Source organism: Cephus cinctus, unplaced genomic scaffold (genome assembly GCF_000341935.2).
Source record: "Cephus cinctus unplaced genomic scaffold, Ccin1 Ccin1_scaffold0129, whole genome shotgun sequence".
NCBI classification, from domain to species: domain Eukaryota; kingdom Metazoa; phylum Arthropoda; class Insecta; order Hymenoptera; family Cephidae; genus Cephus; species Cephus cinctus.
In genome coordinates this window covers 2521876-2545141 of record NW_014332862.1, presented here as the reverse complement: position 1 = coordinate 2545141, position 23266 = coordinate 2521876, and the positions used below count along the sequence as shown (strand labels likewise).

The following is a 23266-nucleotide window of genomic DNA, read 5'->3' as shown; positions in this document are numbered from 1 at the left end:
AAAATTAACATAATTCAATATAGCACACAGTCCGTATGATCTGATCGTGTATACTTATTTGAGATAAGTCACAATGTAAGTTAGATAAAAAGATGTGCCAGAAACATAAAATTTAGATATAGGAAAAAAAAATTATATTTGAACAGAGACTTGGAAAAGTGATTATAGCTATCGGCATGTGTAAAACGTGGACGTTCTTGGGTCATCTGATACCGGAAATCATATATATATATATAGGTTTAATAAAAATAAAAAATGATTCCGTAGGGTACATGCTATGCAATGTAAAATTAACCTGAACTAATTGTAAGTACTGTGCTATGTAGTGCTTGAGTATTTATACTATATATACTATATATATAGATATATATATATATATACGTAAGAAATGAAAAAAGAAATAGCAGTAGCGGTAGCAGCAGCAGCAGTAGTAGTAGTAAGAAAAGTATAAGAGGAAAAATATATATATATAAAAAAAAAAAAGAAAAATCAATCGACGTTATCGAAGCACGATCGAGGAAGGTATGTATAGGAGGAGAGCCGCCTTGTGCCGGGGGGGCCACAGCGTGGTGTAGAGAACGTGGCCCCGCCCCCCCGAGCGAAAACTTAAAAATGCCGCCGCAGCGCAACCCGAATCGATATCCGTCGGCTGAGTCACGTGGTTCGGCCTCGAGACGCTTCTACCAATAATAGCGTCGCACGGCCGACTTTGTCTCCGCCCTTACCCCCCGTTACGCCCCACGGCCCGGCTCGCGCGCGGCATCCAACTTTGAACTGGAACGCAGTCCGCGACTGGAAGCGCACCCGTTCACTTCGGTGCCATGTCGCTCATCGCGTTCTACGAGTGACCGCACGATACGCGCAAGGTTGAACTTGTTCGGTAGTACCACATCCACGTGGAAGACATTTACTGTCGCTCGGTGTTTCCGTTATACTTTGGTGTTACGCGGCGTTACTCTTTCGGCCTTTCGTTCGCGCGTTTATTTTCACTTTTGCCGTTTACTTATTCCCTGAGCTTAAGTAACGAAGCCAACGATAAAGCGAGCCTACGGGACTGAAGTGATTTCCTTATTGTTTCTCGTTCGCTGTGAAGGTGAATAGGCAGGAGGGATGTTTTATTCCGTGTTCGGTTAGCGTGACGAGTTTGAAAAGGATGACGCATGGCCGTACAGAAAGGTGAACAGTCAGGATGTTTACTATCTGGTGAGAATTTGTGACTAATGGAATAAAATTGAAGAGATCGAAGCCAGCAAGAGAGACAAGGATTGTAGAAGTGAGGTGAACGGAGGTCAGAGTGTGAATTCCTGTGGCTAGGAGAATGATCTTGAGTCTGGATATATATACTCGGTGTGGCTAGTTCGATGCACGGCAGTGCGTGACGTGGAGTTTTGTGAACTGTCGACAGCGTAATCGCCGAGGGCTAGAAATTGGAGAAAATCAAAGAACGAGGCCCGTGTAGGAATAAAAGGTCTCGTTCCGATGCGAAGGAAACGATCCAAGTATCGATCTAGGAAGGACAATCGGTGAGAGCGTGACCGCTCTCCACGGTCGTCCGGCGGGAGGTCAGAGGTGGATAAAATAATTGGAAGATCAGTGACGTCAGCGGGTCGCAGCAGTGCGGGGGTGGGGTGGGGTGGGGTGAGACGTAAAGTTCTCGAAGCCTCAAGGAGCCGTCATCGTGGCCCGTCTATTATGCCCGGAAACCGTTGCGACGTCGCCTCGTGTACCTAGTGGTCGCCTCGACATGGAGGAGAGTCAGCTGTTGATGACGGAACTTCCGGCGCTGCCGTCAACACGCGGTACGACCCTGATACATCGACCAGGTCACTATTACCACCTGCACCAGCCGCACCTGGCGATATCGACGCCGCACAGCCAAACCGTAGCTCACGTCCCAGCGAGCGCACCGCACTACTCGACAGGAGCTACGACCAACCTCTCGAGCTACATACAGGGTATATCGCGGCACCTGCCGCCCTTGCCGAGGGGCGGCACGTCGCCGGCGAGCACCCACATCTCCAGCCTCTATCCGGAGATCCTTGCTCTGATCTTCAGCTACCTCGACGTGCGGGACAAGGGTCGCGCGGCACAGGTGTGCGCCGCGTGGAGGGACGCCGCGTATCACAGGTCGGTCTGGCGGGGCGTCGAGGCGAGACTTCATCTTCGCAAGCAGGCGCCGGCCCTGTTCGCCAGCCTGGTCAGACGGGGCGTCAAGAGGGTGCAGGTATTGTCGCTCAGAAGAGGACTCGGGGACGTGATAAAGGGCGTCCCGAACCTCGAGGCTCTCAACCTGTCCGGATGCTACAACATCACAGACTCCGGGCTCACGAATGCCCTGTACCAGGAATTCCCATCGCTCACCGAACTGAATCTGTCGCTCTGCAAGCAGGTGACCGACGCGTCCTTGGGCAGGATAGCCCAGTATCTGAAGAATCTCGAGGTGCTCGAGCTGGGTGGCTGCTGCAACATCACCAACACGGGGCTGCTGCTGATCGCCTGGGGACTTCAGAAATTGAAGAAACTCGACCTGAGGAGCTGCTGGCATATATCGGATCAGGGGATCGCTCATCTGGCCGGACTCAACCGGGAAACCGCCGACGGGAACCTCGCGCTGGAGCATCTTGGACTTCAGGACTGTCAGAGGCTGAGCGACGAGGCCCTCAGGCACGTGTCCGCTGGCCTGTCGACGCTCAAGTCCATCAACCTCTCGTTCTGCGTCTCCATAACGGACTCAGGCCTGAAGCACCTGGCCAAGATGCCAAGTCTGCGGGAACTGAACCTGAGGTCCTGCGACAACATATCGGACATCGGGATGGCCTACCTGGCGGAAGGCGGCAGCAGGATAGCCTCGCTGGACGTTTCCTTCTGCGACAAAATTGGCGATCAGGCTCTGGTCCACGTCTCTCAGGGTCTGTTCAACCTGAAGTCCCTGTCGCTCTCCGCGTGCCAGGTCAGCGACGAGGGCATCTGCAAGATCGCCAAGACTCTTCATGATCTCGAGACCCTCAATATCGGGCAGTGCAGCAGACTCACCGACAAGGGTCTTCATACCATCGCCGAGAGCATGAAACACCTCAAGTGCATCGATCTCTACGGATGCACCAGGATAACGACCAGCGGCCTCGAGAGGATCATGAAGCTACCCCAGCTGAGTATACTGAACCTTGGATTATGGCACGTGCGGTGATGGCATTCTCCGAGAGACTCTAGTGTTTAAAGACGTTACTTTTCAAATTCCTTTGTCCGATTTCGGAGTGAACCAGGAAGGAGCGTGGTACCACGGAACCAGGAAGTGAGGTCGAGTTCTCGTTACTCTCGATCCTAGTGAACCGATTTCAAATGGGGAACGTGTTCTTCGTGGTTGCCTGGGAGCTTTACGAAAATAATATTATCCTCGTCGATCCATCTCTTCGATTCCTACGTATTTCCGATACCGGATCCAGGATCCTTCGTGCTTTTCCGTATCGGAGAAAAATAATGGATAAACCAAAAGACGCGCGTGATCATCGATTCGACTGGTTGTAGTCGATTGATATTAAATCGAATGTGTTTGCTAAGGACTTCCGGGATCGTTAATCATCGGTCTTCTGGTTCCTGTCGGTGTTACTTCTGTTATAGTTTTTGGTCTACGTTTGTTGGTTATGTTTCTCATTTCGCGATACGATTTTATTATTTTTTTTTATTCCCGTGAACGTTTTTTTTTTCTGAAATCACTTCCGGTTGCGCATTGTGATCCTTCAACGCGCACGTGCCAACCGGATACACATGGATACGTACTACGAAGCAGCATTCGTCGCACCAAAAGGATCAATCGTGCTTCTTCGTGGAATTTTGAAAAAATATCAGAAGCTTCCACAGTGACGCTTCTTCGTGTTTCGACGAATTTTAAAAAAATATATCCAGGACGTGGATAATACGGAGGAAGACACGCACGGTAAGCGTAGCGAAGTTTTTCGCAAAGGAAACTTTGAGAAAAGAGAAAAATTTAAAAAAAAACAGAGTTCCTCGAGTTCCTTTCGTATTCTTAAATCCTAAGGACGAAGGATCGACGAATCTCTTGCGTGTCCTATCTGCTAGAACCTCGATGTATATAATCCGATACTTTCGAAACTTTCACGTACATCGGCGCCAAGAGACTCGCCATTTTCACACTTTGCTTCTGCTGCTTGTCGAACGACTCCAAGGTTGTTCGTGAGCCATTTTTATTTTCTATTTTTTTTTTTTTTTGTATTCTCAATCCACGCGCCGGAAACGTTGGAAAATTAGCGGATGCCTGTGGTAACAGATAGGTACTGTAACGTATGTATTGTTGTAGCTACTGTGGTATGGTACGGTATAGGAGAAAGTTCAAACTGAAAAGTTACCATAAGTGACAGAATGGACGTAGCGAGTAGATACACGAATTCTGTGTAAGACACCTTGCGAAAAAAAGTAAAGCTTAGAAAATTTGTAAATTTTCACCGTAAGACTTTTATTTTCAATTTCGTACAATTCTTACACGTTGGTCACACTGTAATTCCAGACTACAGGGTAATTCACGTGCCTGTATTCTGTGCGCTCAAAGTTCAGTGTTGTGTATGTAGGTCGTGCAACGACCAGCATTGTAACATGAACGTTAGGAAGTATTGTTGGGTCGATTTAAGAATTTTATGAATCATTCTCTATGACTGTCGACGAATAATGCATGTATTCTTCATGAATTTCCGGCAACGAAGAGACTTCCGTCAGCGGGAGGGAAAAAATGAATACACTATAGTCTCTGCATTGACCTGGTTAGTGCCAGAGCATTTCGAATGCGCAGCAGCCTGGCTAGGCTTTTATATTACCTATAGTCACAATTAACGTAATGAGGATTATTTAAATCTGGCGCTATTCGAATCGGGGTCTTAGGTTAAAATTTCTCGCGGAGATTTATCGCTTCATCGAAGCTAGCCTTAGGATCGTAGAGGCTTTTTTCTCCTACTGGTCTAGTCGAAAGTTTACTTGGCAAGGTTGAACCTCTTGCGAAAAGCAACGCCAGACCCCAGCCGTCTCGACGTCCGCACGGCTGCGTCGTTGTCTTTTCCTAAAATTCAGGACAAAGAACGACTGGCTGTAAAATATCCCTTGTACGAATTAATACGGTAAATTCAATATGACTGATAGCACTGTTAGTTTGAGGTTAGATTTTCGTTTATTTACATTTTAAAAGTCCGTATATATCGCTGATGCAACAACGTATCTAGCATCGTAACGAGACTCGGTGTTTAGTCCTTTTCGTAAAGGGGGCTCCTACCTTCTTTTCCGGGAATCGTAAGGAAAGTGCGTTCCGTTCGGCTCGTTGGCCTCGGAGAATTTTTCGAGGCGACTGTACCCGAGCATTCCCGAGACGGCCCGAAGCGACGAAGGGCTAAAGGCTTGGTCCGCTCGCTTGCAGCAGACCAGCTCACGGGAACCTGAATTTCAACTGTCTACCTAGACCCGGCGGCCTCCAGGCCAAAACCCGTGCCCGAGAGGCGTCTTGCACAAATAAAACTCCGTCCTCGAATATCAAAGCCGCGAGAAAAAGGGCCCCTAAGGCCTCCTTCTTTTTATACGGGTCCATACAAAAAAACTCCACCTACGATTTTTGGTGTACACAGCTCGATACTTTCCTTCGGTCGGTTAACTTTGTTGCTGCAATTGCATTTTTCACAAGGTATTCCACGAAAAGTCGTGCCTCTCTTAGGGGACTGAAGATTTAATCAAGAAAATTGACAATTGGTATAATCGTCAACGTTAATTTTCGTTCAATCGAGTCACTTGGAAATCTGCTTGGCTGTGCATTGAAAATCTAGGAGGACTGTAATTTAGACTTTTCCAGTAAACTCGACAATAACAAAAATACACAAAGAAAATAGTAGCAATGAAACATCCCGTAGCAGAAGGCTATGTGGGAAGCAAAACGGAGGGAATTAACGGATGTCCAGATAAGACGTTTCGTAGTAATAAATAAACTTAATCGAAAGTTCTTATCTGCGTGGGAAAGATACGTGGCGCCAGTGTATTATTCGTCGGACGGGAAGTTGCGTCGCAGCGAAGGAGAGCGTCGGCGTTGGCCCTGCGTCGTTTTCCGAAAGTTTCTTCATTCAAAACTTACCAGCAGCCCTTTTGGCCCCCTTCGTCCTACGACTATCTCACTTTTCTCGGATTTCAAAGTGCTCCCGCGCCTTTGCCACCTACCTTCTTCTCTGTATACCCGAGTCAGTGTGGACACGGCTTAAAACCTTTCCGACTCTTGCAGTTTTAATCTTCCCACTAAAATTCAACGAGCAATGTCAACCACTTTCGAAGTAATGCCAACGAAATAAATTTTAAAAAAATATATACATATAAATTCACCCCCTCTCTCCTCCGCAACCCTTAAGATCAATCTGGCAGAAACTTTTACGGCGATTCACAAGAAGCTGTATACGCAATCAAATCCTTAAGTCCCGTTCACAGTGTCATCCGCATACCGTACGGATATCTCTCTAGGTTCTTCCAGTATACTGACAAATAGTCGAATTAATCCTACTGGCAAATTCATACGAAATTCAAAGCCACGGATGCTGCGAGGGTGGCAAGAGCTATCCTAGCCATAAGGGTGGTGCTCTCCCTCTGCTTGCATTTGCCTATGTGAATGTGATGGTCGGCGGAGGAGGGGGACGGAGAGCATATAGAGTCTAGGGTTATGTGGGCAGGGGGCGAATGTAGGGCTGCGTAGAGCTACGTTAGGGAAGGGTCGTAGCCACCCTTGAGGGGGGCGGCGGGTGTGAGTAGAGTCGAACCGAACCGAATAGAGGCAGGCAGGCAACCTAAGGGAAGGAAGGGTCGAGAAAAGGAGGAAACTTTGCACGACTCTCTTCTATATATATATATATCTCTCTCTATATATATATATATCTCTCTCTCTCTCTCTCTCTCTATATATATATATACACATCCTAGGTTAGGTGCTATTGTAATCGATTGGAGATACGGGGGTTCCCCGGACTCACGTTCAACCCCTGACTATAGACCCGTTACTCATTGTCTGCCACCCTGGGCTCCCCTTATATACGTGTTCCTTGTGCCTGTGCCTTGGCACCAGTAAGGAGATATATATATATATATATATATATATACACACACACACAAACACACCATGCACGTACATAGAAAAGTGTACAAGGTCGATGCTCACCAGCCCTTGTGCCTTTTGCGAACCGACACCTTCTGATGCATCGCGTGGGAGTGTATTTCTCTTGAATCCTTATTGTGAAAATTATTATTTTTCATAGTTTGGATTAAGGGGGTTAAATCGTGGAAAAATAATGATTCGAGATAGTCAGTGAGAAATATAAAAAATTTCCATGAATCATATCTTTTAAGAATACATAACCTGTTGAATAACATTTTTCCTGCTATCATGAAAAACTTTTCGTATTGGGGATGCGCTCAGAGGGTGAAGGGTATTACATATAAAATTCCAAGCGTCTACCTGTCACTCGTATATTCATTGTCGCACGAAAGTGCAATTATCCCAATTCTATAATAATTGTGACAATAAATTACAATGGCAGTACGTAATGTGTCAGAGAGTCAACGGGTTACGTGTGTGTGTTTAGTCTATGGCTTTGACGACGCGTTGAATTTTCTTGAGGACAGAGGGGGAGTTGAGGGCGGGTTTGCAAATAATTATTTCACGGCGTGGGATACTTTTTTTTTTCAACGTTATACCGTTCGGACTTTTTTTCGTTGTCTACGTAAAAGTGTGGCCTTTAATACTTCCACGTGGGGGACCTTGGGAACAGTTTCTCGTGGTTTCGAAAGTCGTCCTACGAACGATCGTGACAGCCTGTGCATACGTGTGCTTAAACCGTGTAGTATGCTTGGAGTCCTATATTGGGAAAATATTTCTGTGCCTTGGTAATTCATTTTCGCCAATAATTAGTGCGAATGAAAAAAGAATGTTAATGTTGAGAAAATAATTTTTTGTTTACTATATCATATAGCAACAGTATGTAGATTCTTTGTTGCACCACTTTTTTTTTTCGTGAAAAGAAACAAAAGTTTGGGAATTTTATAACTTTACGACGGGGTGAGAACTCGGGCGAATTGGTCCTGGCTGCGCTTAGTGGGTGGCAAGGGGGGTGACAGGGGATTGGACGGTCGTAGATGAGGAGACGAGAAAGTTTTGGTTTGCTTCTTAACGTGAAACTTGTGCTGTTAAATGTTTTTATATCGTCCAGAGTCCGAGACAGAATTATGAAATGACGTAGAAAAAGAAATTGAGAAATGACCTAAAGTTAGAAAAAAAAAAATTGTATACATCTTTATCAATGCACCGTTACTCCGAGCTCAGATGCAGTTTCAAATTTCTGTAGAAGCCTTAAACTCGCGTTTAATCGTGTGCATTGAAAACGATGTCGGTACGCGTCAAGTGGCTCGGATATAGTCGCGTTGGCAAGAGATAAATATTATTTGAAAGGGCGATAATTTTCCACGAACCAACCAAAGAAAGATTCTGTTATCGTTCGGCCTGCAGTACAGCTATAGGCAGTTTCATAATGCAATGACAAAAGTTGTCAGATGTATTTTCATGCCCGAGCGGCCAGCCGGTATCGATTTACATCGCAACGAATTCAGGCAGGAAACTTAAAGCCGGCGACGACGAACATAATCTGTCGTACGATCGATTCCGAGCATCGAACGAACGAACGGCTCTTTGACACCATTGACTGATAAAGTGGAACTCCGGGAACAGTAATAATGACGTTCCGAGTGGAACTAAGTATCCACGTGGAATTCCAATAGATTGTTATCAATCACTCAAAAAGTTGACGAACTCAAAAAAATCGATGACAATTTTATAAAAAAAATTTTTTTTTTTTACATTTGTCAAATCCATCTCGTTCACCAGGTTGCAAATATTTAATCGAAAGTCATTTTGAATCCGTGGATATAACCTTCCTTCTCGGAATGTACTATAGGATGTATTAATATAGTGGAGCGACGGTACCGGGAGAATCTTGAAGAAAAAAAATTACCATAAGCTCTCGCTCGAGGGAACTTGGAATGAAATTCGTAACGGCCGATAGACAGCTGGAGATGGTTGCCAAGAGAGTTTAGGTAGGGACGTGTTACCGAGCGTATATAGGAGGCCTACGGGTTAGGCTAGTATGGTTTCGTGCGCTATGCCCCGATATCTCGGTGTTTAGGCCGACAGGCAGGTCGGCCATCGTGGCTGCCTTGATAACGGCTATCTGCAGACTTCTTCTGAGAAACGAACGCACGCGTTCCGCCAGCCGACGCTCGCGACGCGGAATAGTAACGCGCTTGGTACGCACATGGTACGCGGCATAGGCACAGCGTACAGCGTGAATGTATAGGAACGAAAAAAAAGTAGAAAAAAAATAATTAGTGTACAACGACGGATACTGTCTTCTTTTTTCTCTCCTCTCTCATAGCAACTTCAAACATTCGGGCGCAAATAGAACGGGCGATCGAGATTTTCCACGTGTGCCAGAAGCGACACCGGAATATTCTCAATGAGCATTAGCGTGCGTTCCGTGTAAGCTGCGTTATTGATTTTCATAAGCTCAAAATTGTCTCTCCGTCGGTAAAGAAGAATTGATCTTTACAGGTTAACGTATAGTGCGATGAAAAAGTCCTTGTTGTGGAGGGTAAAGCGTAAAAAGAGAGAAAACGAGATGGAGATTGAGTGTGAGAGCGAGAGAGATAGATAGAGAGATAGAGAGAGAGAGAGAGATAGAGAGAGAGAGACGAGCGTTCCCAAGCTTAACGAGGCTTTTAGAGATGTAAAAACGCAGCGACGCTTGGTATACACAACTGAGCAATTTGCATTCATTTGCGGTACTCGTTGAGAAGGCACTTTCGAATTAGGCAGGAATTCTCGTGAATTACCTGCTTCCTAACTATTTTTCCACCCAGTTTAAACTCCTATTCGGTCCGGCGCTGATGCGACTCGTGTAAACAACTGGCCACGTAGATTCGATGCTCAGGCTTGTTGGGGGCTCAAGCGTTACTGGAATGTGGACTATTTTTCTTTGCCTGCTGGCTCCGAAGACTCTACGCGCATTGCTGCTTACTTATTGGTCAACGGCACTTCGCCGAGCGTGTCTCGTTAGACCCTTGTATACCTGGTGCACGGTAACTCGCCGATATGAAGACTCGGCTTGAGAAGTAGAACGGGATAACGAAAATCGAAGAAATTCCGTGCACGTTGTATACATCGCGCTGTGTGGTATAGGGACTTGAGACAAAAAAAGGAAAACACATGCGGCCACCTTGTGAACACGGGCTTTACGAGGAGCACGTCATGACTGCCATTATCAAAATTATCGTTAGGACCGGATGCTCGGCAAGTGGCCCAATTCCGGATGCACCTCGTTAGGGTCATGTTGTTGTAGCGGGACGGGGCGAAGGGGGGGACATACTAATACCATCATTTGCATTTTTCATTCGCTCGTCGCTGGATGTATTAAAAAAAAAAAGTTCGGTAGATGCCTACATGAACTTTTAATTCAACTTGGAGGTTTTTACATGTGAATCAGCCTTTTTTTTTTACTGATCATTGTTGTCATTATTTTTTTTTCTCGTACCATACCACTCGCCTTGGATGAACTGTGGGAGTTTCCTTCGCGTGCGTGTTTGTTTCCTTTTTTTCAAGGTTACTTTTATTTTTTGCTCTTGGGGTTTTTTGTTTTTCGTGCACCTCATTAAGACGGTCGTTACGTATCGGTAAGCAGCGCAAAATCTTTACGAGACTTGCGCCGGCATGACTTCAGTGTCACGAGATGTGTCTGTATACGAGTGTTGTTGGATGAGGAGGATACATTTTTAGGACATTAGTGAATTTTAATAGGATTCTTTTTTTTTCTTTTTCTCTTAGTTTATTATATTATACCAGAGGTAATCCGCTAATCAAGACGTGGACATTCTTTTGGTGTACCGTTAATTAAAAACGAGTCTTTACGGTTTTCGTATATAGGGTTATTCAAAATAAGTGAACCATCTGACGGTGGTTTTGCCATAGCAATTAAATAGGCAAGTCAACTTCAGGCGGCACGCATGTCGTGAATAACCCTCTATATATATGTATATATATATATTTGTGAATAAAATAATAAAATGACACGGGCAGTGTTGCAATACGATGTACAGTGTAGTTTCGAAAGAATTCTTATTGGTAATTCAAATGCAATATACTCGTAATATACACGAGAATTTGCCTAGTGAGTGCGTATAGAAAATATATATGCAATCAGAAATGACGTAGTTTACACAGACTTATTAATCGTCATAATTCTCGCAGAGAAGGACACTACGCGATTTTTGTCGATCCTTCGATTATCCTTGATAAAGGAAATTGCAAAGGATGTTGAAGGTACCATACCATTTTCCTATACGTTACAGGGGGATACCATGGACAGTAAACCGTGAACATCGTGAACACTATGGATATGTAGGACGAACCGAATTGTATTCGTAGAGCTTGTGGAGACTTTTTTCTTTAATTATAATAATCGAGGAATTGACGACCGAGCCGATTTCACGTGGTGAGAGGTACACACGTCCCCTTCCGAAGACGTAATAACGCATTACAACTAAAAGACGTAAAGTGAGTTAATATTATTATCAAAGTAACGTACCTCCTAATAAACCAATTAGTTTTGTACGATATCCGCGAGAGGCGCTGTGTCGCCGTGTTGGTTAATGCGCATGCGCGCCGCGATAGGGAGTCTTTAAGTTTCTGTTTGTAAATAACATTTTGTTTCGCGATTTAGAAGGACCAGAAGAGACGCTGTAATTAATTAAATGACGTAACGAATTGTCCGCGCGGCATCCATCCATCCATCCATCCAACTGTCCATCCAAAATCCGTTATATCCACGAATCCGTTATATCCAACGTGTCTCTACGAGTCTCTACGATTGGACTTGTATCTTAGGGCGAATCGTAGCTTACACTTTTCTCGCCCTTCTTATAACTCCCTTACCACAGTCTCCGTGATCCGCGACGAGAGAAACATAAATTTGTATCCTGTCGTTAACCGACGTCCCTGCGCGATATTCAAATTTCACGATAGCCGATAAAAGCCGAGGGTTGCGGAATCCTAAGAAAAAAAATGTATCACGGATACGAAAGCGCGTAGATTCGCACTCGTCGAGGAAATTTATTGTATCTCATTGCGACTAACTTACGCGCGTGCGCGGTGCTCGTTTCCCCGCGAAAATTCAAAGACGACGATTACCAAAAAAATTTAATTTTTTTTTTCTAATCTTTGTTTCTTTTTTTTTCCCATCATAACATTATTTGGTTACTACGAGCGGGAAGTTTGTGAAAGAAAATTTTTTTTAGTTGAACAAAAAATTTGAATATTCTCGTCTTTTCTTTTTTTTTTTTTTTTTTTTTTTTTTTTTTTTTTTTTTTTTTTTTTTTTTTTTTGGAAACGCGCTCCACGCACGACTACGCTATCTATAAGCATGATGTACGCTAATGGGAAGAAGGAAAAAAAAAAGCAAAACATACCCGCGTCAACATTTGTGGCTGCTACGTACAATGAGACGAAGATCGAGGAAGAGAAGGAAGGAGAAGAGAAAAACAGAACTAACGGAAACGAACCACACACGAAGAACCATTGTAGCTAGGTTATTTTCATTGTTCATTGTTATAGACTTTTATATAAAAAAAAAATTCTGGAACGGAGTGTCTTTTAGCGCGCCGAATTCATCAGCCGCATTAGAGGGAGATAGGAGCGGGGGGGGGAGCGCCCGGCGATTAAAGCCTGTGTGATATAAGTGCATGCATAAACGTACACCGTGACACCTACACGTACGCGTATTAAAAGGGCGGAATGACCTATGACCTTATCGATTTTTTATCAATACACCTGCCTCGGTACGTAGTACCTTTTTTGGGGGATTTTACATCCCATTAGCTTTTCCAAATTTTTCATCATTTCGCCACAGCGCTACGGCCAACTCACCATATGGCAAAACCACTCTGGCTGCCATATTGATGATATTCGATATAAAACTGGTTAAGAAATTCGAACCGACGACAGGTGGTTTCTATGCGAACCACAAAATTTTACAGGATTATCATATACCTTCTCATCGAATTCCACGTTTGGTTTGCCGGTGGCTCGAGAGCATCTGGTATTTTATAATTGGCTTTCATTTTTATTCTTTTTTTTTTTTTCAATTAATTTTAACTTTTTATAAATCCCCGAGGCACGTGGTTACGATTGACAGCGTGGATCAATTTCTCTTGTACGATACCGGAAATACCTACACATACCTTACTGATACCGTTTTTCAATGTTGTCGAATTAGATAATTTCCTAAGAAATAGTTTAATTAACAGAATGAAATGCCAAATGTTAGTTCTAAGTACTTTTTTCCTTTTCTGTCACTGTCTCCTCTCTCTCTTTCTCTCTACCTCTCTCTGTCTTTCTTTGTCTTTCATCACCTCTCTGTCTCACTTCGGCTCACCTACAGTTATATTCTTGACTCACTCATTCAATTTCTCTAGTAACAAGTTTTCATTTATTATACACAAACGTAATCGACGCCTCGATCATTTGTTCCATTTGTGACGTCACTGGGATCGACAATTTCGTATGTTTTAATTAACACAAAAAAAAAAAAAAGACATGATCCTTTTGGATTTAAGTAGACTATTAAAAATTCCGATCGAGTCGTCAACACTCTCGATAATGTTCAGAGAATTTTCTTCGCTAATGGAACATCTTTCGATCGATCCGTGACGTTTGATAAAGATACGTAAAACAGTTACTGTTATACATAATAGAGGCATAGAATCGACTAATATATTGCTCGGAAGTATTAACTTACCATAAACAGACTATACCTTAACGCAATACGAAATGAAGAATAAAGATATTGGCTACACAGGAATAAAGCGGTTTCTCGAATAGGAGGACGAGTAGAGAAATGGAGAAAAGGCAAACTTCGAATTCTTTGATTCGCGATCTCGTAGTGGCGATGAATATATAAAAAAGAAAAAAAAAGAAAAAAACGTATGCGGTTAAAAATGGGCTTATGCGCTTTAGCGAAGACACAATTACGTTCTCCTTGCGAATTTGCAAACTTCGCATTCTCGTTTTGGTATTACACGCTGTACCAATGCGCATGCGCTACGGATTGTCTCGTAGCTATGAAGTCGTTCGTACGAATTAACATTGTCATTATATTTTTAGAATTATGTAAACTTTTATTTTGCCCTCGTAATTTCACTTCGATACCACTGTATAAACGAAGATTTGCAAAATATTTTGTAAAAGTTTATTTTTTCAAAATTTATTTTCCATCGACTACGAGATACTCCGTACGACCGTGGGAAGTTTGCAACGGAATTCGGCCTGCTGATCACTCCGTCCGACGTCGCATTGTAATTTGCATTGTAAATACTCAAGACGATACGTTAAAACGAAGACACAATGTTAAGGAACGAAGAAGGAAAGAGTTGTAAATATAACATGAAAAAATGTTTGTTAAATATAGAATATGTTACGTTTTTTAAGAACCCGGCCTTTTAATTTTTTTATTATCACTCTTCCGGTCTTCCTTGGCCCCCACCCCACTCTCCATTCGTAGCCATTTTTTTGCATTCCTCGTTTTCAAAATTTCTCTTCCTTTTACGTGTCCATTTCACAAGTATGCACGTGTACGTATACAATCATCCCTTACGTATTACAATATGTATATATATACATACTTGTCTCATTGCTACGTTCACGTTCCTAAAATACGAAGTGTCATGGTTATCCTCATTGCACGTCACTTCCTCCCGGTCGTCGAAAAGGCGTCCTACGTCGTCTTCGTAGTCGTCGTAGATGGTCGACGTATAGAGAACGGCGTCGCGACGGAAGCCACCAGGCCACCTACCACCAGTGGTGGTAGCGTTGTCGAGCTTAACGTTCCCCCTCTACCTCCTTTTTTCTCCACATTTCCTTTATGGCTTTTTTTTCTTTCCAACGTTTTTGGATTTCATCCCAAGCGAGATTTTGGAATTGTGCCAAAGCAGCGACGAGACTACGAGCGACGTCCTTCACTCTCGACTCGTCTCTGGGGACGGGAGTTTCGTTTTATCCTGGCTTGTGTAATCCTGAATGCGACAAAAATTTTCAGCAACAACATGGACCAGGACCAACCAAAGGATCAGGAATGGAAATTTTGAATTTGAGGGCTTCTCTCTGTATATTTATTATTTGCTATATATATATATATAGTTCAGAAATAGAATCTATAGATACAGTCTATGATCAAGCCAAAATCGTATTTATAGTTATGCTACTAGAATATATCCTTATACAGACTGACGGACAGTCGGTTGAGAAAGTATTTCGGTACGCTTCGATGCGTGTCCACCCCACTTCCTTATAAACGCTTTCGTACGTTCTTGTGTCCGATCCTAATAATGTATTATTCTACAAGGATATCTAAGGAGACATTTTTACTAAGACCTTGTAGCTAAATAGGTACTTACCTACGATCTTTGCAACTGGAATGAAAGGGACTGTATATATAGAAAAGGAAGGCATAGCCTTAATCTCGACTAGCTGCCAGGTTAGGATATACCTACGTGCAGGATCGGCCGGTGAAAGAGAAAAAGAAAAGGAAAAAGAAAATCCAGTGAAATCCGTGCGTGGAACTGCCAAGAATGGAGGAGGGTAGCCTCGACGCTGAATGGGTATTGTGCACATTTTCCAGGACAAAAGGACCTCCTGACATTCGTCCTGACGTGGGGTGTCCTGGCAGGACAGGTACTGCCGTACAAACAGGGGGGACGAGTTACCTGAGGTGCTTTTCGAGATTGGGGTGACCGACCCTTCCAGCTACGTCGAACGTACCTTTTGTTACGTGGATGACGGAACCTTCTTTTCTTATTTCTCTGCTTATAAGGGGACGGCTATTACAGTGAGACTTTTCGAAGGAATTTTCTTAGCTGCAATTAACTGGGAGATATGGTTGTAAAAGAAATTTAATTTTATACACTATTATTTATCATTATATTGTTCTATTCCATGAAGTCGTATATGAATGTTAATTAAAGTTTCACGATTTTACGTGCACACATTTCTTTGGATTATTCAAAATTATTCTTTTGCATTTTTAACTCGGTTTTTATTACTTTCGAGGATTTTATGCTTGACTTGTTAATTTCCTTTTTTTACTCTGCACCAGTGCCGATTCTTTTGGACTATTTGACCTTGTATTTATACTCTAGGTCTCGGTTGCATTCTGTGGTAAGTTATGCACCGATTGCACTTAAAATTTTTTATGTAAATGCGTACGAGGATTTTGCGTGCGTTGAAAGTGAAATGCAGTTTTTTATATGCATTTAGAGGAAAAATTGCGAATTTACGAATAACAGGGTGGATACGAGAACGAGCTTATACAATTGATTGTTAGTCGCGTGAAGTAAGTATCGTAATAATATTTCAAGTATACGTAATAATATGTTAAGGTAAAAATTTGAAAATAAATTTTGGTCTCATTTTGCAAAGAAAAATTTACACTTTTCCCAGTAGAATTGCCAGTCGAACCTACTCAGCTTTGATTTTAGTATTTTTATACCTAACGACCTAAATGCATAAGTATCGGCTGTACGGTGCAGTCAGTCCCTACGTTATCTCTATGACATTCGTAACATTTGTATTTCAATAAAAAGCCCTGGGCGCGTCTACGCAACAAATGTTTTCGATCCTCGTTTAATATCGGCTTGGGCGCCGTCCATAAATCATCTTTATGATAAAACAAGTATATCGCCGAAAATCCATTTCCCACGTATCCTGGGAACGTAAGCGACATAGAATAACTTTTATGAGGCAAGAGTCCAAAGCTGTTATAGTTTTACACTCTTTTTCCAAGCAATCTAGGAAACCACGTATGTACACGTATATATAATTGCTATATACTATAGCAGTCTATACCTATATATATTTGAATTTCAATTTCTAACAGACTTTTCTTTCATGAACAACGAATCGTATATCGTTTAAGGTACGTAAGCAGGTATGTATACAGATATATGCTCCTTTACTGACGCAACAACTATTTCGATATTCTTTTAATAAACTTGCCAGCCGCTAATGTCGCCGAGTGAAAGGACACTGAGGATGTACGTTTGCTTATCAAAGACACGTAAAAGGACACTCGGGACGTTATTGTTGCGATCGTTGTTCGCGTATAACGTAATCCTCGAGAATCCTACGAAACGGGCAATGCCGGTTGCGCCGTTGTTCACTGGCGCAGAAAATCAACCGTGTCGCCTTTTATTATTTCTAGGAAAATCGGCAAAATTTATGACCCTGATCCGGTAAGGTGCGCGGAGCCCTGAGCAGGGAATTCTATGCTGCGTTCCCGTTACTAGGAAAAACCTAAGTCAGTATCGACACTGCGGCTAGTGTTGCATTGTGCCGACACGTGAAAGTCTCAGATGGTACGTTGCGAATAACTTTTTCTCTTTGACAATATATTTCTGTTGTTTCTCGGTATACAATTAGGAAATTCTATTAACCGAGGAAATCGGGCAATAGTATTTTGAGTAATGTTGAACAGTGGATAGTATGTATATCGTACAGTATATAGTCATCTTATGGTTTTGTGTTTTTATGCTAGTGGAAAAAAAATTTTTTTTTATGATTTTAAGCAGGAGTAAAATTGTACCAATATTCAAGTGCAAATGACTTATAGATTTTTGAAAATGACTAATGGTTATATTTTGCTTGGATTTTGAGTAATTTTATTAGCTCGGGTACCATTCGACTTTGCTCGGGTCTGTTCGGGGTTACTCGGTTTCTAACTGGAATCCACCCACGGCATCGCTTAAGAACCCTGGTAATAAAATGTTTTTAATTTGTGCACGAAAGTCCGTCGCTCGTTCCAGCAGTAGGTATAGAGGCGTGCAGCAAACGGTTAAAATTGTATCGCACAAAAGGATTCGAAGACTTTTATGGTCGTTTGGTCCCGTAAAAACGTGGCTTAAGGTGAGCTCGCCATTAAGGGTGGCTTGTTAAAGTCGCACTTTATTGTTGCCAAAGTAAGGCAGGGTCCTTTCGGCTCTCTTTTTTGACATTTGGAAAATTTCATCACGACAATGGCCAATCTCGCGTCAGTAAAGGCCCATTCACATGATGCAGATGTCATCCGGTGCTCGGGAAAAGAATCGAAAAAAGGACACTGTAGGTAGTAGGTATATGTAAGTCGGTTTAACCAGGCCGGTAGACAAACTAAGAATTTTTGTAAAATTTTCAAAAATTATTTTTTTTTCGTCGAACCCTTAACTTTCGTATTTTTCAAATTTTAATATTACAAAAAAAAATTAAATCAAGCTACAAGAAGTCTTGGTTAGCACGGTCACCTGCACAGTGTTATCTTGATCAGACGGTATTTACTTCTTATAAATTTATTTATCAAAAGTACTACAAGGGTGGTCTGTGCCCGATTTCTCATTTTTGGAATAGTCCTATACGTATACGTCCAACCCTATACGTATTCCACCCTCTTGGATGACCGGACCCCAGTCGACAGGGAAGAAAACAATGAATAACCGTGCACGGGGTCACGTCTGACCTTTGACCTGGCTCGTTAACTTTTCCATCGGTAGCACAGAGAACTCTCTGGCCGTTCCGCTGCTCAGACTGCAGCTATATTCAAGTCGCAGCAAAGTCGCAGTCGGCAGTTGGCGGCCTCGGTCATGCATGCGCCGCCTTGCTTTTGCTCCCAGCTAAAAAGATAACATCTCTTGGTACCCGCTACGCTCTCCTCTCTTTGCTTACTCATTTTCTCTTTCTCTCTCTCTCTCTCTCTCTCTCTCTCATTCCCCTGTGCTCCTTCCTTTCCTTCTTGCTCTTTGTATAATTCATACAGCAGTACGTATACCTGGTATACCGACCACGTTCACGTCTATGTATACCCTGCATGAGCGCGTAACCTTTTTACCTAATTTCACGTAATTTTTATTTCATACCTTATCGACCCGTTGTAATAATTATCTTGGAAAAAATTTAAGGGATGATTTAAAAAAAAATTATTTTCAAAATAACCTACGCTAATTGAAGTATCAAGGTTGGACAGTCTTTCGAAAGACGACGGACTCTGTGCATCTTACAGAGGTAAATGGGGGTAAGGTGGAGGAGAAAGGGGATAGTGTTGAGCTTTGTTAACGAGAAAAGGGTGAAACTAAAGACCGAGGGGTTGAGACGCGGACGAGCACTGTTAACCATACAAGCATCATCGAGCCACTCTGGTCGAGAAGTATCCGCCAAGCATCCCTCTTGGCTGTACCAACGAGCCTTAACGATCTCTGCATCTTCTGAACATTTGAGATTGTCAAGGGAACGCTTTGGATCTTCATATTTTTAATCAGCCGTGGAGATGGGGATAATAAATATTTTTAATGAAAAAAATTTGCATTGCTTATGATTTTTCTTTTTAAGGTAATCCAATGGATTTCTATTGCTTTACATTGACGCGCTACGTATTACCCTTGGCAAAACAATAATTGGCAATGGGAAATTTTCCTATGGGTAACCCCATGTATCGAAGAAATTTTATTTTTATATTATTTCACACGGTACTCGGGAATTGCCGTAGGCCTTACCGGGCAAATTAGGTTGATTAAAATGATTAAAAAAAATTTTCATCATACGACGAATCCTGTTTGACAATTTTTAAATTATTTATTTTGTTCAATGTTAAGGTTGCAGTATCTTCACGTTATTTTGTAGCGTATATATGCTTAGTTAGGGTCTACCATAAACATAGTAATAGCTGCATCCATTATGGTTAACTACTGCAACCATAATTAGCAGCCGTTCTACCGTTTAACTCTGGAGTGCAAGAATTGCGTTGATTTCTATTTTCTTGGTTTGATGTCTTTTATTTATTTTTTTTTTTCGAACTTTTTCAAAATTGAAATTCCGTAATTTTGCGTATACGTATTTTGACGGAAAAACATATCGAATGCGATTAATCGATGTATAGAGCGATACGCGTGCGATTATTTCACAGTTAAATTTTGTTTTGTTCCTACGAACCCATTACCCATTTTTACTCCAGGACTCACTTGCTACGTTCATGAAAATTAAGCTTCATCTCCCGATAGAAAAACAAGCAAGGACCATTCAGTAACGGACACCAATACGAAAGTACATTGCACAAGAGCGGTGTAAGTTCATACGTGCGTTACGGCTCGCGTAGTCGTTTCCGTTTCACGAGAATTTTATCGAGCAATCAAACAGCCGATTTACAATCACTGTCCGATCAATTTATGCATCGATGACCGAGCAGTCGTAACTGAAATACCTGTATGACCCCGGACAGGGAGGAACGTTTTCTCGGTGTACGAATTACTGAGAATATTCATTGAAAAATATGAATATATACAAAAATTTTTATTTGTCTCTATAAACGCATGCGTATAATCACACAAACGGTTTTTAACGAATACAAAAGATCGTTCAGTAATGTTCAATTGTCTAACCTTGATACCAGTTTTATTAATCCAAAAGTCAAAATAAATTTTCAATCGATCAATAATTTTCATATAATCATACAAATAGTTAAGCATGGATATAAGCGATTGTTAAAAAAAAAAGAAATTGTTTAGCATTGACATAAAAGATTGTTCTATAAAGACTCTAGTCTGACTGCCACCCGGTATGTCGCGTGATTTGTAATACATATACACTTCACCCCTGTCGAAATTGGGTGTCACCCATATACGATGACGTGACAGTAGTCAAAGTGTCAACAATGTATACTATATGTAATTAATTGAAGTACCTCTAGGCCACGGATGGTAAGGGACGTTTTCCCAAGTACTCCTAATATTCGTTCTTATCACAGGTTATAAGGCATCTTGGAATTTTGGTGTTGAAACAAAAAAAAAATTTGTCAATTTTATTAAAATTTGTCAAATTATTCAGTCTACTGATGATTGTCAATTTTTTATTCATCCATATGACCATAGCAAGGGCGTAGGAGACTGTTCGGTATGGACTGTAGGTTTACGGTGGCACTGTATATAATGAAGCACGAACGAAGCCTCGATCGTACCTTGCTATTACCGAGATGATAATGGCAGGACATCTCTTCCAGGCTCCTTCAGTAGCCGCGCAGCGTTCTCGGCGATGCTTGTAGATATAACCCAGCGTAACCTGTAGGTACTATATACAAAGGCAACGGCCTATCGAGTGTCCTCCGATTCCCATGTCCTTTCAATACGATCACGTAGAAGCTTTCGATCTGGATGTACCCATGATGGATATACCATTATACACTATCCTTACTGTCCTTAGGAGTGGCGTTTGTTGATACGCGTATCCCTTTAGTCCCCTCTCTCAGGTATAGTCTCATCAGCGGATGGGTAGAGGCCGTCTAGATCGTCCAGAACGTTGGGTTTGAATATTCCGTGACTGTACATTCATTTGGGGTTACCGTAACGGATAGACAGGTTGGAAATTTCAATACAGACCCTAAAATTTCGGACGGTTTAATTGGGCAGGATATCAAGTGTTTCCTGGGCTCTTTGTTCGTTAACGTGTAATTAAGTGTTTATTGTCGTTTATTCGGGGGTAAGGTTTCAGGTCTAGGGGACTCTTTTACATCGAATAAGGAACGAAGATGTCCCCTGAAATATTTTTTTCACCGTTAATGGTTCGATGTCTCGTATTGAAGACTTGAGGAATTTGACTGACCTAACCTAATGTGTGAATTGCGATAGAAGTTTTTGGTATGTCGATTACGTGGAAATTTTACTAGTTTTAAAATTAATTACAGATAAAGGTAATACCGAAGAATTTTACGGGACAATGACGATTGGAAAAAAAATGTTTCGCAGGCTTCGTGTGTGTTCTGCCATTATACGTGAACGAGTCGGCCAAGTTGCACCAGGCTGCACCATATAATTACATATCGTGCTCAGGCACAGCCTCGTCAGAGTTATGGCTGCATTTTTGTTCCTTTAGAGCAGGTCGGACCCAAATGAAGATCTTTGTGGTTACTTACGTGGAATTGGCCACTCTGTCGTTTTTTCTCCTTATTTTCGTTTAATTCTTTTTTTTTGTATTTCCCACAAAAAAGCGAATGAAACTTGTGCCAACCTTATGGAGAGCTACATAACACGTATTATCGAGGTGATAATTATAATTCAGCCAAATCTGCCAGTCATGAAAACAGCCGCAGGATCGTACTCGGGACATTTTTTCTAGAATATTTTTGCAAGTAACAAAAAAATTCCAAAATTCTTCCTGTCGCCATGGAATATCTTTTTCAATAATATCCAGTAATATTTTTCTAAACTTAATCACCGTACACCTCATACATATAACACTGTACCCACACTCGATTCTTTGTTCACATTTTCCAAGCCGTCAGGTATCCAAATGATCAGAATCCACATTCGCCTTACCAATACAATTTGGGTTATACCTGTCAAGTTTCTCGAAAACGAAGAAAAAGGGAGTGCCAATGAAAAAAAAATATTCAAAGACCACACGGTCCCTTCGAATATATAAAATGGCACCATGAGACCCCTCGCTCTTTGCACCTGTAAGAGCCCTATACCAGCTCCCACCTACACTATTCAAAATGGTCGAAGCACCCCAAGGAGGGTTTTCCGGCAGGCTACCCTCATCCATTCTAACAATATTCCACTAGCTTTAAAAAAAAAACTAAAAAGAAAGAATACCCCTACCAACAGAAAGAAAAAAAGAAAAACAGGATTCGTTGCCCCTCTATAGGTCCCTGATGATTTCAGAAAGAAGCGTCAGTGCGTAACTATTCAATAGAACTAAAATTCTACGTATACACCCTATAGCTCTACAACTTTTTTTTTTTTTTCTATAGAGATACCAGTCACCCCTCCAACACTCCTCTCGCCATCCCACTCTTATATCCATTATTCTCATAAATTCTCTCGATCGCAATCTTCAGTACTTATATGCCCAGAAGAATTTATCAAAATTCCACGAAAAAAATCCAGGCAGTCACGTTACGCTGGCCCGGTGCGTGTATGCTCCCAGCAAATAAGTGGACTCCTGATTTAGATTTCTATTTGAGTTTCATACTGTCGCAACGGATGTAGAACAAGCAGCAACTCGGTGCTGCTCTGGCCTCCGTACTCCTCCTCCGTGTCTTTCGTGTTCAGTGTAGTATTCGGTGACGGTCGGTCCGTTTGATCCAGAAAGTTACACGCATTACGTACGTCAAGGAAAGGGTTGATCTCGGGC

The 23266-nt window shown here is 42.2% G+C and overlaps 3 protein-coding genes across 13 annotated transcripts in view; 2 read left to right on the top strand and 1 right to left on the bottom strand.

The window, feature by feature from the left end:
- The window catches only part of LOC107262948 (protein Wnt-5b), a 194167-nt gene that overhangs the window by 52563 nt on the left and 118338 nt on the right, over positions 1 to 23266 (bottom strand). The window lies entirely within an intron of this gene.
- Positions 1 to 23266, top strand: part of LOC107262949 — a 91706-nt gene that overhangs the window by 33989 nt on the left and 34451 nt on the right. The gene's annotated exons all lie outside the window — the stretch shown is intronic.
- Positions 530 to 12389, top strand: LOC107262947 (F-box/LRR-repeat protein 14). The gene is made up of 2 exons (XM_015729671.2): positions 530 to 3934; positions 11419 to 12389. The coding sequence occupies exon 1, from the start codon at positions 1745 to 1747 to the stop codon at positions 3185 to 3187; it is 1443 nt and encodes a 480-aa protein (XP_015585157.1). The 5' UTR covers positions 530 to 1744; the 3' UTR covers positions 3188 to 3934; positions 11419 to 12389.

Bases quoted from the DNA above. Each gene is read 5' to 3' on its own strand.
- LOC107262947 (XM_015729671.2), top strand. From the start codon at position 1,745: ATGGAGGAGAGTCAGCTGTTGATGACGGAACTTCCGGCGCTGCCGTCA.